Source organism: Papio anubis, chromosome 4 (assembly GCF_008728515.1).
Source record: "Papio anubis isolate 15944 chromosome 4, Panubis1.0, whole genome shotgun sequence".
NCBI lineage: Eukaryota > Metazoa > Chordata > Mammalia > Primates > Cercopithecidae > Papio > Papio anubis.
The window spans coordinates 72,911,640-72,928,315 of NC_044979.1; the positions used below are offsets into that span (position 1 = coordinate 72,911,640).

At 36.6% G+C, this 16,676-nt stretch overlaps 2 protein-coding genes across 2 annotated transcripts; both read left to right on the top strand.

The window, feature by feature from the left end:
• Positions 1-768: 768 nt before the first annotated feature.
• On the top strand, positions 769-5,258 carry GNGT1 (G protein subunit gamma transducin 1). Its single transcript, XM_021936032.2, has 2 exons — positions 769-1,019; positions 4,982-5,258. The coding sequence occupies exons 1-2, from the start codon at positions 924-926 to the stop codon at positions 5,108-5,110; spliced, it is 225 nt and encodes a 74-aa protein (XP_021791724.1). The 5' UTR covers positions 769-923; the 3' UTR covers positions 5,111-5,258.
• A 6,288-nt stretch (positions 5,259-11,546) lies between these two features.
• Positions 11,547-16,379, top strand: GNG11 (G protein subunit gamma 11). The gene is made up of 2 exons (XM_003896310.2): positions 11,547-12,076; positions 15,958-16,379. The coding sequence occupies exons 1-2, from the start codon at positions 11,981-11,983 to the stop codon at positions 16,081-16,083; spliced, it is 222 nt and encodes a 73-aa protein (XP_003896359.1). The 5' UTR covers positions 11,547-11,980; the 3' UTR covers positions 16,084-16,379.
• The last annotated feature ends 297 nt before the right edge of the window (positions 16,380-16,676 follow it).

Consider the following 16,676-nt stretch of genomic DNA (forward strand, 5'->3'; position numbering starts at 1 on the left):
ACTAGTTTATTTTCGATTAAGAAGACTGTTTACGGCGGGGCACGGTGGCTCAAGCCTGTAATCCCAGCACTTTGAGAGGCTGAGACTGGCGGCTCACAAGGTCAGGAGATCGAGACCATACTGGCTAACACGGTGAAACCCCGTCTCTACTAAAAAATACAAAAAACTAGCCGGGCGAGGTGGCGGGCGCCTGTAGTCCCAGCTACTTGGGAGGCTGAGGCAGGAGAATGACATAAACCCGGGAGGCGGAGCTTGCAGTGAGCTGAGATCCGGCCACTGCACTCCAGCCTGGGTGACAGAGTGAGACTCCATCTCAAACAAAACAAAACAAAACAAAACAAAAAACAAACACTGTTTACTAGGTACACATTTAAACAATCCATTATTTATAATGAACTTATAGTGATACTTTTTATATGGTTCCCTTTTAATACCAGGTTAAATACTCTAGAGATTTAGGGAATTAATGGCCCGTCCTCCAAATGACCTCAAACTAAGTTAAATGACATAAAACATGTGGTGGAGGGTTTTGGAATTGACAGTAATGATTGGAAACCCCAAATTTTACACTGTACGAAAGACCAGGGGCAAGAAGCAGCTTTAAGTATTTTAGATTATATACTGACTAAACTCACCCCTCCCAACAAACCTGTTGACAGGTTTTTAGGGTCAAATGCTTGACTTAATCATATTAGTGAAGATTAGGAAGAAGCTTTAAAATCCCAAGACTAGTGTGCATTGCTAGAATTGTTAAGAGAGAGAGCTCATGTGAAATTGGTTATCGTGGGATATTTAAAATAAAACAAAGAAGAGTTTACTTTGTAAGTTAAGAGCTGAGGGAATTGTTGGCTAAGACTGATTTGAAATAACTGCAGCAATTCATGTGTAGGTGCTAACCTTCTACACCTTCAGCAGGCAAAAAGATGCCAGTAATCAATATTGAGGACCTGACAGAAAAGGACAAATTGAAGATGGAAGTTGACCAGCTCAAGAAAGAAGTGACACTGGAAAGAATGCTAGTAAGTTGCTGCTTTCTTTAGAATTTTATTTTAAGCTAGAGATACTGTGGTGGTACCAGGTTAGAAAACATTGGCTGGTAAGGCTAAATGTAGTTACAAATAAATTGTTCATCTAAAAATGTATCAAAGATTAAGAAAATTGATAATCAATCACAACTATCTCTTGATTTAGATTCTAAATCGAAGAGGTTGGCAAACCATTTTCCTCTGGCCAAGCCCAATCCTTAGTCTCTTTTTGTATGACTACTAAGATAAGAATGCTTTTACATTTTTAAAGAGAAAAAGAAAGAAAGAAAAAAGAGAAAGAAAGAAAGAAAGAGAAAGAAAGAAAGTAGGAGAATATGAGACAAAAACCATATTTTAGATAAACAATAAAGTAAATATGTGCATACAATAATATAGACATTTTGCTTTTACTTTTCTAAACTTCTCTTTATAATGCAATATTTTGATATTGATATTTTGATACAATATTTTGATATTGCTGCAATACTTTAAGCTATGATGTCATCCCCTCTTGCACTGTCATGGTCAGTAATAAATGAGTACATTCTACTCTTCTTTGGCAAATAAAGATGAGTTCAAACATAAGAACTCACTGGTTCCTCCTAAAAACATCTGACAAATCTTAAAAAGGGTTACCAACAGTTCACTGCCATTAGAAGGAGAAGAAATGGCAAAGGACTAAACCACCAAACAAACAGTGATGAAAGCTTGGAGGATGTAGATATGTATTTTAGGTCCCTTCATTTTAGGAAAATTATTAATAGTAGAACAAAACCTCCACAAGTGGTAACAATAACCTTATATTTTCAAAACATCTCATTTTATCAGGGCAAAGTAAAAAAGGAGTTTGTGTTATCTTCATACTTGGTTCAAAATGCCTACTCCCAGTCAAAACTGGGATTTTTGGCTTCTTCTATGTTTATAATAATCTCAAACTCCCCTGTTGCCCTTTCCATATAGGCAAAATGTTTTGCTGTAAAGATAAAATTAAATCAGTACTAAGGCTTAGAACATACACCAAACAAGTTAAAGTCCTTATTTTTACAATTCAGGGTAAATAAAATGAACTTTTGGGATAAAGGAAAGTTTTATCTTCTTAAGTTGAAGTATCCAAAAACTGTTTTATTATTTATGTACTCAGGATTATTGTTTTGTAGGCAAGGTGGTTGTCTTCATGTTTATTATTCACTTGTGGTAAGTTCACCTTGGACTTTTTATTTTGGGTAAACATCACTTACATCATCATTAATAAGGCTTTGGGGTTCCTTTTCCCCATTATTCAATGTCTCTCTGCTCTTGGAAGTCAAACCAATTTAATATCAGACTGTAAAAACTCCATATACGTACACACACAAACACACATGCATATAGATACACATACATATACATGTACTCTCTTAGTCTCCTCAGGGTGATGTACCAGAATACCATAGACTGGTGAGTTACAACCAATAGAAATGTATTTCTCACAGTTCTGGAAACTGGGGTATCCAAGATTAAGGAACCAGCAGATTCAGTGTCTGGTGAGGGCCTGCTCCCTCCTTCATGAATGCCTGTCTTTTCATTTTGTCCTTACCTGGTGATAGGGGTGAGGAAGCTCTCTCGGGTCTCTTTTATAAGGACAGTAATCCTATTTATGAGAGTTCTGTCGTCATGACCTAATCACCTACCAAAAACCCCACCTTGGGGGTTAGGAGTTCAACAAATGAGTTTTTAGGGGACACAATTGTTCAGCCTGATACATATATATGATCTATATATATACACACACACACACATTATATATATAATATATAGAAATATATATGTAATATATAGAAATATTATTTCTCTATATAATAGATAATAATACATATATTATACATAAAATGGAACTTCCAGGTCCTGAGCCCCCAGCTCGGACGTGTAATCAGTACAGTATGGTTAAGTGGATATACTCTGAAACCATATTCCCAGCTCAGATTCTTTCTCCACAACAACTTTCTGCCTGTGTAATCCTCATCTATGTTAACTAACTTACCTGTGCCTCTGTTTCTTCAAAACAGCGATAGTAATAGCATCTAATTCAGAGGATAATTGGGAGGAATAAACAAGGTAATATACGCAAAGCTCTGAGAACAATGCCTGGTAACAGCAAGTGCTTTATGTCATTATGTTATTATTACCTTAAAATTATTATTGATTCTATGAACCAGACTGATTCATATTATACTGATTTTTTTTTTTTTTTAGTAATACAAGTCTTTGCATCCAGTTTCTAAAGCTGACAGATTTGCAATGACTATAAGTCAATGTAATAGGCAATGACTAAAGACAATCATTGTAGTAATAGCTAAAAATAGTTATCATTTGATTGTGCATCTTCTTGTGCCAGGCACCTGTTAGGCATTTAAGGCAACCAATGTAGCTATTCCTATTTTACAGTAATTTACGTAGTAAATTTATGTAGCAAAAGTAATTTATGTAGTAATTTTATAGTGTTTTATGTAGTAAATGAACCTTAGATGAATTACCTTAACTAAGACTAAATAGCTAGTAAATGAGAAGAGCCTTGCAATCCTATGTAAACTACATATATTTATATTAAGCCTCACTGAAATAATTTTTAAACCTATACACATATATAATTTTAGGTAATTTATTGTTCCTTTCATTCTCACATATGCAGATCCCAGCCAGGCACCTTCAAAACCAACCCCTTATGGACTACTGAATTAAGGAGAACAATTTACACCTCTGTTCCTGTCATCTGGTGAAGGCAAAAGTAGTGACTTTTAGGGGGAGAGTGTGGGACCACTGAGCAAGAGGGAAAAAAATGAATCTAAATTAATGCATATTTCAAAAGTTGTGTAAATCTGCAAGTATCATCCTTTGAAGGAAGAACCTAACCTGACAAATGCTTCCTGGCCCCAGTGGAAAATAATTTGTTCTAATATGTAATTAATAAGTCTGCATAGTTGTAAACTAATCTTAAGTCTTATATCAAATGTTCCTTGGAATTTACATAAAAGTGGCCCAAAGATTTCATTTAAAAAAAAAAACAACAGTAAATTGGTTAAATAACTTATGGTATGGCCACTTATTAGACTGACAAAAATAAAGTAGCATGGTGTTACTATCATGAAGATACACTAATTGAAAACAAACAAGTTGAAGGTAAAAGAGTTTAAATAATTAGATTTCATGTGTGTGCATATATATATGTATATTTACATATGTATAGAACATCACCTCTCTCTACAAGGCACGTTAAGTGGTACCTAACAGACTGTAGCTGAAAGGCCTGATTTTTTACTAAATCATTACTATAATGTTGCAGATAAGTGAAAAGCAAAATCAAAAACAACATGAATAATTCAGTCCAGCAAATTATTCACTGACCACTAAAGAACCCAGCCTCTATTCTAGATGGCTGGGATACATTGGACAAATCAGCCAGAGGTCCCTAACCCCTTGGAGCTCACCTAGTGCACCACCATGCTCAATCACTGTAGATGAGTGTAAAGGAAAATTACATGTGTATACTTCTGAGAATTCAGGGATGGTGATAAGCCTGGAATTTAATAATTATTCATTCTCTTCCACCTTTACGAGTCACATTTTTGGAATGAGGAAAAAGGTTTAATCAATATGAAATCTGATGACACCCTTGACTTCTGTTGCCAGCTGTGTTGTGATTCCTGGGTCTTGTCTCCTTCAATGCTGGAGGCAGTGTCTGCTGGGAATCTTTAGCTGGAGCATGACCAGCTGTTTTTCCTTTGTCTGGAGATATATCCAGAAGGATTGGGAAGGCTGCAACTTTCTTCTTTCCTACAAAGTACATATGCATTGGCAGAAAGCAGAGAGAATCATACTGAAAATATACAACCTGAAAATTTATTGTAATAAATAATTCTTGGCATTTGGAGTATTCAGTTTTAAACAAAATGAGTCATCCCTTTTTCCTTCCCCTTAAGGTTTCCAAATGTTGTGAAGAAGTAAGAGATTACGTCGAAGAACGATCTGGCGAGGATCCACTGGTAAAGGGCATCCCAGAGGACAAAAATCCCTTCAAGGAGCTCAAAGGAGGCTGTGTGATTTCATAATACAAAACAAACAAACAAAAATCATTGAGGATATCTCAAATGTTAATAACAATATGGATTTTTCTCATACATAATAGTACTACTAAGCGTGTATGTGAATTTTTAAATTTATAAACGTAAACTTTTAATAAAAATTGAGTGTTGTAACCCTTCATTCTATGTTTTTTCTTAACATATCTGGCACACAGTTTAACACATAATTGCCAATAAATATTGCTTGAAGTTCTTTAAAAAGAACTGTTTTTTAATGATTCTATAGCTTTCTGAGTCATCAGCATATACTAAATGTTTTATGCTTTTTTCACTTCCCTTTCAACACTTATAGTTTTCCACCCAGAAATTTTATGGATAAATTTCTATTTTCTTTCCCAAACTTTCTCTTGCTTATGGAATTAGGAAACTTATTTTTCTGATATGCACTTCACCTATCTTGTGACTTTTCCCCAGAATGCCAACTGGGTTGAGGGTTCAGTCTGTGGTCACGGAGCACAGTGAATTTAACCAGCACCACATTCACGGTTATAAGCATACACTTAGGAGCCAGACAGTTCTGGCTTTGCCACTGTACTGCCTACCTCACTTTGGATAAGTTACTTAATTCTTTCTAAATTTGTTTCTTCTAGCATAGGATGAAGATAATAATGGTTCTCTCTTCTGTTTTGTATAGGGGTTAAGTAATACACCAATCCAACTATAACACTCAGCATATTACCTGACCCATGGTAAGATACAATAAGGGTTAACTAGTACTATTACTTACTTAAAAAAGATCTAGACAAAATTTCCACAATCCTTTAAGATATATGCTATTTTACCCTATCCTCATGAAGACTCTCAACAGCACAGTCTTTTCTTTAATAAGGTGAGCACACATGAGGGAGAAATCTCCATCACCTACATCAGGTCCTTCTGGCATCCTACTGAGTGTGCATGAGTCACATTTCATTACCATTGTGTTAATGACTAAGAGATAACTTGCCTCTGCTTCTGTAACAAAATGACAAGTTGTAATTACCCAAATCAGAAATCACTTTTGTTGTCAGTGTTTTTCTTGTTGCTGTCTCACATTTACAGTGCTATTTTGTATACTTCAGTGAACAGAATGCTCAGAAATACTAATTGACTGTCATCCATTAAAAAAAAAAAAACATTAAAATTATCTATTGTTTGGTCTGGAAGGGAGTCTGAAAGTTGTACCAAAGTTTGGTTCCTAGCACCATGCCCTCCCACTCTGACCATCACAAATGCTCAACAAATATCTGTTGACTCTTGTCTAACCCCTTCATTGTGAAATGGAGAAAATAAAGTTTCAGAGAAGTCACCTGACAAATTTCTTCAGTCAAGACTCTGGGCTTCTGGCTGAACGGTCACATCATACCCCACCATGTGTCTTCATCAAATATGCTTTGAATATTAAGGGATTCCAGGATTAGTTACTGAATGTCTTTTCTATTTGTCCTCAAGAAAAGCTTTTTATCCTCTTATTTAAGTTTACAAAACCCTCTCCATACAGCCCTCCCAACCTCCACCAAGCGCTTCCTGTCTCTCTCTCCCACTCTATTTTCCTCCATAGCACCGTCACTGTCTGGCATACTACAATTTATTTGTTTATTGAATTGTGGTTTGTCTCTAGAAGTTTTCCATCTGCAAGTTAGTATTTATTTAGTGAAGTGTTCAGTGTATCCCCTTTTCTCTGATTGAAATAAATACAAAGTAAGTACATGCTATGGCATTCAGTAACACATAGAAGATGGTCCTAACCAACATCTCTAGCTTTCAGTTTACCATTGGAGACAAATTTTGAAGCCCAACAATTGAAAATTAAAACCCCAACTCTTCCACCTTGTAGTTGAGAACTTCAGAAAAATGACTTCAACTATTTGAACATGTTTTTGTTTTTGGTTTTTTTCCATATATAAAATTAGTGATTAGGCTAGATTATCTGAATACTTATAATCCCTTAGATCAGAAATGGGTATATAGAAAGAAGCCTAATAAATGTCCTCTATTATTATACTGCCTGTGAACATTTTCCCACCATCTGGAATTTGATCATACTGATCTCTCCACCTGAAATCTCCCTCCACTCCACCCCGTTTCGGCATTTCAAAATCCTACTCTTCTTATGAGACTCTCTCTCCCATTCTACCTCAGGAGTATTTTGTGTGTCTCTTAAGTCATTTAGCATTACTTTACTTTTTCTCATTACAATTTCTACAGTTGTCTTAATTTCAGTGCTGTATTGGAAATTTCCCAAGTCAGAAGCACTATTCATCTTCGAAACTGTCATATCAACTAACAAATTGTCTGGATAATGTAATTGACTTAAAAAGCAGGCAGGATTGGTGCTTATAAAATGTTTATATTGGATCAAACTTCCTAAATGTCTAAATAATGTGTTTACATGAGGAAAATAGTAAACTAAGTAATGAGAATGATGAGTTATGTGTGATTGGAGTTAAAGTAATACAGAAAAAATTGGTAAGAGAAATCATTTTTTAAATTTTTATTTTATTTTACTTTATTTTTTTTTTGAGATGGAGTGTCACTGTCTCGCCCAGGCTGGAGTGTAGTGGCACGATATTGGCTCACTGCAAACTCTGCCTCCCGGGTTGAAGCAATTTTATGCCACGACGCCTGGTTTTTTTGGGTTTTTTTTTTCTGTCTTTTTAGTAGAGAAGGGATTTCACCATTTTGGCCAGGCTGCTCTCAAACTCTTGACCTCAAGTGATCCTCCTGCTTCAGCCTCACAAAGTGCCGGGATTACAGGTGAGAGCCACCACTCCCAGCCAGAGAAATCATTTTGATATCATGAATTATAAGTAGTTGCTAAGATATTCAGAGCATCAGACACAGATCATCCTTTGACTTGGCATTCTCTTTACCTAGAAAAGGAATCTTAGGGCCAGATGCAGTGGCTCACACCCGTAATCCCAGCACTTTGGGAAGCCTAGGTGGGAGGATCACCTGAGGTCAGGAGCGAGACCAGCCTGACCAATATGGTGAAACCCCGTCTCTACTGAAAAAATAAATAAATAAAAATAAATATATATATATATATACACAAAATTAGCTGGGCGTGGTGGCATGTGCCTGTAATCCCAGCTATTCGGGAGGCTGACAGCAGAATCACTTGAACCTGGGAGGTGACGGTTGCAGTTAGTGGAGATCGTGCCATTGCACTCCAGCCTGGGCAACAAGAGCGAAACTCCGTCTCCCCGCCTCTCCCCCGCAAAAAAAAGAAAAAGAAAAAATAAAAGGAATCTTAGGTAAGTAGTTACAGGAAACAAATGAGCTCCTAAAAACTGCTTCATGATTGTTTTAACAGACGAAAACAAATACGAAATGAACCAAGAGCATGTAAAGTATACTTTCTTTAAAGAAACCATAATTTCAATGAGCTAAACAGTTACTATGCACTGTTTAATTTTATTTATTTATTTATTTATTTATTTATTTATTTATTTATTTTTAGAGACGGAGGTCTCGGTATGTTGCCTAGGCTGGTCTCAAACTGCTGAACCTTTGGTCTCATGTGATCCTCCTGCCGCAGTTTCTCAAAGTCACTCCACAAATTTTAGAAGAGCAGAATTTGAAAGGTAACCTAGTTCACATACCAAATAAAAAAGCTGAAATAATGTGTTTCTTGCAAAAATCACAAAGACAAAATAAGACCGGAATCCTGATCTGTTTTGAGTTCAAGTTAGTATTAGCTCAATTCCAGTTTAACTGCCTTCAATGTTTTATTTTTCTTTATACAGATTTTTAACAACATAATAAATCAGAAAAATTGTCGAAACCTTGTTTTTCCTATTTTTGCATACCAAAGTAAAAATTTCATGGTTGTTACTCTTTTGTAATTTAAAAGTGAAAATGGTTACTTTCATTTTTATTAACTAATTTCTATAAAACATTTGTGAAAAGACAGTGGGCTAACTAATCAAAGTTCTTTGCTGGTTGCACCTGTCATTTTTACTAAAGAGTGGTTTCTACTCATACTACTTGTAAAATAACTTTTACTGGGGTAATATGTAAAATATAAGTAAAAACTTAAGGAAATATTCAAACATAACTAAACAAATTTTAAAATGTATTTATTCAAAATTTTTGAATATTGCTGATAAACTATTTCTGCAAGTATGCATGAGAAATTGCTTAACATGGTTCTTCTCTGGGAAGTAAATTCAGTGTCTAGGCATAGAAGACTACACGTCCTTTTGTTAAAAAAAAAAAAAAAAACTGTTATCATCGTTTTACTATTTAAAACCAAACAGAACCAGGCGCGGTGACTCAAGCCTGTCCCAGCACTTTGGGAGGCCGAGGTGGGCGGATCAAGGGGTCAAGAGATCAAGACCATCCTGGCTAGCACGGTCAAACCCCGTCTCTACTAAAAATACGCAAATATTAGCTGGGCGTGGTGGTGGGCGCCTGTAGTCCCAGCTACTCGGGAGACTGAGGCAGGAGAATGGCATGAACCCAGGAGGCAGAGCTTGCAGAGAGCCCAGATCGTGCCACTGCACTCCAGCCTGAGCGACAGAGCAACAGTCTCAAAAAATAAAAATTAAATTTAAAAAAAAGCTTTTTCAGAATGCTGTGTGATCATGCAATTGCAACATTTTGCAATTCACTTCAGTTTAAGCAATTTACTTAAGATATTAGAATAGGAACTATTGAATAATAATAAAAAAGAAGACTAATAAGTATTTTGTTTCTAATATGTCTCATAATACAGTGGGAAAAGTCAAAGAACCAATATGGGCTTATAAATATTTATCCCTCTATGCAACTAGATGATTTCATGGAAAAGAAATTTCTAAGCCAAAATAATTCTATATTTATGACTTAGAACAAACACACATTAATTTATTTAACCAATTTATTTAACTTAGGTGCTGAACCTATTTAATTTTGGTCACATTCACATTGATTACTTTCACTAATTTATTTAAGATATTTTAAACCAACTTTTTAAATTTAAGTAATAGAAAATTTTAAAAATGAATTAGTGCAGAAGACAGATATGGATATTTGTCTCGTCTCCCTGCTTATTCACACGTAAATTTCAGCTGATGATCTAACTACTTTGAGCCTGGGAAACGCTGGTATTTCAAATATTGAAAGTGAAGCTCTTAAACATCTTCTTTGTGAAAATGATTTATCATATATAGACATACAAATACAATTAGAGACACAACACAGTTTAGCTGATTCACCACCTTCCCTGCCTTACTATACATTTTGCAAATTAGACAACCAAAACTCAGAAAAATTAAGTGACTTTTTCAGTGATGGCCTGTGGCAGAGCTGGGACTACAAGTCAGGAGTATTCATTAAGTGGTTCATTGTTCTTTTCATTCTAATTTATTCATTGAGGATGAGCAGAGTATGGTAAGAAACTAGGAACGAACAAAAACTCCTGCTTCCTAAACAGAGAATGGTCATGGGTGTCTAGGGTCAGCTACTCCGAAATACTCAGTTAATGCCTCCACTCTTCACTTGCATTTGACTCTGTGAGACAGAATGTTATCTCTGGAAAGAAAGAGAAATACCCAACTGCTAGGGAAGGTTTCTAACATTCATGTTTGATTTTTCTTCTATTCTTTTGAGCACTATTAACAAGACTTTAGTTATAGATAAAGGGAAAGTTTTATTGAATGTAAACATTTTTCACATCGGACACTTTTCCTAGCATCCCAGAGCAACAGCGCGATAAATATTGCTTTCCAGAAAGTTAAGAAACTAATACTAAATGAATCCACTGCCTACATCCAGGAAGGTTCAGGAGCGAGGAATTCAAAATCCTTGGTGTCAAGTGTCACCTAAACCTTGGGGCTGGGGAGTGGAGAAAGGCTTTCTGGTAAGAACTTTAAGATTCCTGCTTCTGTCTTCTATTATATCATCCTTTGATGCGCCACTCTACGAAACATTCCCCCGAAAAAAGTAAAAAAGTAAAAACTCTGCTGCTGAGGATGCAGATGATTATTTAACGACAAAAAATGTCCGTGCAACTTGTAAACGATATTCACACCCTGTTGCCCCCTCCTCTCCCAAAATGTGTAAACCCATATTAGGCCTTGATCTACACAAATCAGCAGAGCACTGGTGGGCATTTCTGGGATTAAGACTGAGCTTCATTTTCTTTTGAGCCTTTTCTTAAGCGTCCACATTCCCCACTATGCATTTATTAGGTTGATGCAAAACTAATTGCACCAACCTATATATGTAATTAGGGAAAAGTAATTACTTTTGCACCAACCTATGTATGTAATTAGGGAAAAACTATATCTGGCATATTTTTAAAACTCTTTGAGAGGCGAAGGGTAGTTATTTCCTGCTGGGTAGTGTACTCCTTTTCCTTGCTTCACAAACAAAACCCGGATGTGACTTGGAAACGGAAAAAAAAAGGGGGGGGGGGGGGTGCGGGGGGGGGGGCGAGGAGTAAAAAAAGTAAAATTTCTGCTGTCCCCAGTAAGGCAGCCCTAGCCCAGCCGCCCCCCGCGGGCGTGGCAGTCCTGAGTCAGGGCCTGTCCGGGGCCAGCATCCCTGCTGGGCGATTGAGCGGCGGGAAGCTGCTTTTGAACCAGTCTCAAAGTTAACCCTAACCTAGCACCTAAGCAGCCTTCCTAGGTTGTGGGAACTTGAGAAAAGGCAGAGTTCTCATGTCCTAGGACGCTGGGGCGCGCTGGCGTGACGGCGTCCCGGAGGAAGCGGAGCCCTCGGGGAGCTGGGGACCGCAGCAGGGCTGCAGTCACATCCTGTGCGGGTGAGCGGCGGGCCAGGCCCTGCAGTTGTTTCGACACGCGCCGAGCTTCGCAGCTCTTCCAGGGGCTCCGCTGCCCGAGCTAGCCTGGGCCCAGTTCTGGGGCGAAAATGCCTGCCCTTCACATCGAAGATTTGCCAGAGAAGGAAAAACTGAAAATGGAAGTTGAGCAGCTTCGCAAAGAAGTGAAGTTGCAGAGACAACAAGTAAGTTGGCTGTTCCGGAATATTTCCTTCTCTGAAATGAAGCAGGGTTCGGTTTGTCCTGCTTAGTAAGAGTAAAGCAAATAGTTTAGCTTATTTTTCCCCCCCTTTGTAGCTTCTCTTGTCACCACTCCTTTGACAGTGCCTGGGGACTGCCAGCTGATGTGGGGAAATCGTAGGAGGTAGAGGAGAGGTCTAGGATCCGATAAGGAATTTAAGGCCAAATGTCCTAACTTTTTAAGATGCCTAGGAAGGGGAAAATAGACAAGAAATCTTGCTTTCCATTAGACAGCTGTTTTTCGAAACTCACTTGTAGGAAAAAAGTGGATAGCTACTTGGTTCTTTCATCTTTTACCCTGCTAGAAAGGATGATATTTGAAAGAAATTTTCTAAAACCATATTGTAAAGTCTTACAAGTACATTATTTAATTTTGAATTTCACCAGTGGCCTTCAGTGATATGCAAAGAACAGTCCACCGAAACTTGGGAGCAAAATATTAGAATTTCTATCTTTATTTATTTGTAAATCTCATCCCTTTATAATTTTCACTTTATGTTTTATAAGTATGCGATTAATACAGTAGTATCTGTACTTATTTATACAGAATTATACATATACTGAGGTGTATATGAAAAATTTTTTAGTGATCACAATTTAAAAGTTTTAGAGACTATTGATAGAGATTGCCATTTCAATGAGAACATATGACCCAGTATTCAATATTCTCCACTGAAACGTCTTGGTTTTATAAGTTTTATAAGTTTTACTTCAATTTCTTACTGGTCATCAGGACCTTCCTTTAGACACTAATCTCTCTTCCTGTTTTAACTCAGTCAGGCATCGTGTAGACTAGGAAAAGTCTTTGAATAGATATTGTTTAAAGATAATTAACCTTTCCTTTTCAGCAAGAAAATTTTGAACTGATCTTATTTATTATGGTTTAGCACTAGAAAAAAATTAAGAAAAACAATGGAAATGAAGCATTATAATATGCTCACTTGCCTTCCTGTTCTAGTTGTAATGAATCTGGTAAGGGCAAGAGTCTTTACTCTTGAGTGATGATTAGAAGATGCAGGCATTTTTGTGTTTTACTTTTTACATATTTCTTTTCTCAAATTTAACGTTTCACATCCAAATCCCTGCTCTTCCTAGCTTTTATAATGAGATGTCCCCTCTATCATGTTAATGGTTTGTAGCTTTAAAAATACCAATGTGTTTAAAGGGGAAAAGAAGGAAGTTACACTACCCACTCAATAAGCATGCTTCTTGACACCTTAAGGGACCCATTTTATGGATGGCAAAGTTGCCGGTACAGCAAGTGTTGGCCACTTAGATATGTTCACACAATAAACCTTAGGAGTTACATATTAAACAGAGTTTCATATACTGAAGTACAGCACTGAAATACAGCATTGCCTATGCAAGGTTCTAATATCTTAATATTTGGTATCACTGTGCAGAACTTAGGAAAAAAGACAAGTGTCTTCTACTTATCCAGAGTTTTAAGTTAACTATTGAACAGGGATGTGGATGCAACTGACTATGTAAAAATTGACTGTATCATTCATTAGCAATTTCTCCCTGCTAGCCAGCCTGACCCTTTAGGACACGGCCTGTGGCATCAACTTCCCACCTCCAGAAACCTTGAGTGTATGCCAGAGGGAGAAAAAACTTTGGGTACATGTGTATCCTTAGGAAATACAGAAAGAGGCATCTAAATCTCAAAAATAATATTAAGACATTTGATTATACACTTGGAATTATACATGGTTACTGCTAGACAAGCATTGGAATGCTTAGAGATCATTCATCTCCCTCACTTTAAGGATTAAAAAAAACTTGAGTCCCACAAAGGCTAACGAGCTCCTCATTTAAGACCACAGAGATAGATAGTGATAGGGCAGGTACTAAAACATTCTTCTTCTCATGCCCAGTCCGTTATTCAGTCAATAAATAGTTAACATCTAGGCTACGTGTTCAGTCCTTAACTCAGGCCCAGACAAAACTTGCAAGTTCTATTCTGGCTGTAGTTAAATGTTTATCAAACATATCCTCTTGATTACAGAAGGAAATGTATCGAAGGAGTAATTACTCACATTTGGAGGTTGCAGACCTCTTCTGAAACCTAATGAAAACACCTTGTAAGAAAAGATTCAATGTAGGGAGCATGAATCTTGTCCATAAATTAACTTGGGACCACAGACCCTAGGTTATGGACACGTGCATTATCAACTCTGAAAATTCACTTAAAATGTATGCACTCTGAATGTCAGCAACAATTGAGAGCAAATGTTACCTGAAAGAATTGTACCTGAAAGATTTTATTTTGCCAGATTTTAAGTCACAGAACTACATCACCTAGTTTTCAATTTGAGGTCAGAGGCTTCCACACTTTTTTGCAAAGGATAATCATTTGGGATGTGGAAGTAAAATATTAGCATTTCTATTTTTGTTTAGTTTTAAACCTCACCCATTAATAATTTCCAGTTTATGTTTTATAATTTTGCATGATGTATTAACAAAACAGTATCTGTACTTATTTGTAGTTAAAAGTTATATTCATTTTGGGATACATATGCAAACATGTTTTAGTAGTAACCATTAAAACAGTTTGAGGTTACTAATTTAGATTACTAATTCAGTGGGAACATTTGCCCAGTTTTCCTAGGTCTTCATTTAAATTTGCTGGTGTGGCCCAGCGCAGTGGCTCACTTCTGTAATCCCAGCACTTTGGGATGCCGAGGCGGCCGGATCACGAGGTCAGGAGATCGAGACCATCCTGGCTAACACGGTGAAACAAAATTAGCAGGGCGTGGTCGTGGGCGCCTGTAGTCCCAGCTACTCAGGAGGCTGAGGCAAGAGAGTGGCGTGAACCCGGCAGCTGGAGCTTTGCAGTGAGCCGTGATCATGTCACTGCACTCCAGCCTGGGTGACAGAGCGAGACTCCGTCTCAAAAACAAATAAATTAATTAATTTAATTAAATTAAATTTTCTGGTACTTCTGTAATTTTTACTGTAAATTTCTTACTAGCAACACAGGGCTTCATTAAGACCCTAATTTCTTTTATTTTGCTTTTATTCTTTTTTTTTTTTTAACTCATTCTTGCAACCTGTCTTTTAAGGATAGATAGACTTTTTGAAGAAACGATTCTTGTAAGAATAGACTTTTTGAAGACATTATTCAATTTTTTCTCCATCGCAGAAAAAATTTCTTCTCAGATAAGCCTAATAAGTCTCAGAATCTAAGTCTTTTATTATGATCATTGCCCTCATGCAGCAGGAAGAAATTCTGAGGAGCAACACAGAGTGCAATATTTGGACAACTCCAATCTTTCCAGAGTCAGGCTTTTTCCAAAGCTTCTATCATTTTGTGAAATTTCAGAACATGACACACACCCATAAGTGAGAATCGTGGCATTATACACCCCAAAACATTTGGGGATTATCTACTACTGCACCTGCTCATTAGCATGAAAAATTAAAATAGGATTATATTTCAGTTCCTAAAATATTGTAGATGTGTCATAATTGTATTTTAGCAGAGGAAGGAAATCATATGAGACACAATAGAAAAAAATTGCTGGAGATGATTTATTTAATGCAGTGACTTTCAAACATTTTTGAATTTGACCAACGACCAACAGTAAGAAATATGTTTTACATAGATTGTATCATAGATATAGTAATATAATAAAAATATTAGAGTGCAGAACCCAGATTTTATATATGTATCATATATAATATATATATACACAAATATATATATATATATGTAAAAAAATGTTTAAAAACTGCTTGTATTCAGTTATACTAATTTCATTTAGGGGTAGGGACAAAGTTTAAACAACCATAACCTAATATATTTTTTTTTTCTGTACTTAAGGTGTCTAAATGTTCTGAAGAAATAAAGAACTATATTGAAGAACGTTCTGGAGAGGATCCTCTAGTAAAGGGAATTCCAGAAGACAAGAATCCCTTTAAAGAAAAAGGCAGCTGCGTTATTTCATAAATAACTTGGGAGAAACTGCATCCTAAGTGGAAAAACTAGTTTGTTTGTTTTCCCAGAAAAAACCAACATGCTTTTTAAGGAAGGAAGAATGAAATTAAAAGGAGACTTTCTTAAGCACCATATAGATAGGGTTATGTAGAAAAGCATATGTGCTACTCATCTTTGCTCACTATGCAGTCTTTTTTAAGAGGGCAGAGAGTATCAAAGGTGCAATTATGGAAATATGAGCATTACTTGAGCATGACACTTCTTTCAGTATATTGCTTGATGCTTCAAATAAAGTTTTATCTTGGGAAGATGAGTGTTGGTGATTTAAGAAGGCACTTTTCATCCATTAACTTTTATATTTCTCCCCAAAATCTTTTGGGTGTGGAATATGATTGGGCTTGGAATATGATTGAGAAGATTAGGTGGTTCGACAGATCACATCTCCAATCCAGCTCTCTGCATCAATGGTTTAGAGGGCTGAGTTCTGACCTCAGGAATGTGTTTGATCTAACCTTAACTATATAGAAACTGAGCAGGTAGAATTCGTATAACATTGACAGAAGTCACATTATCTGAGTCAGGAACAAGGCCAAGCCACATCTATG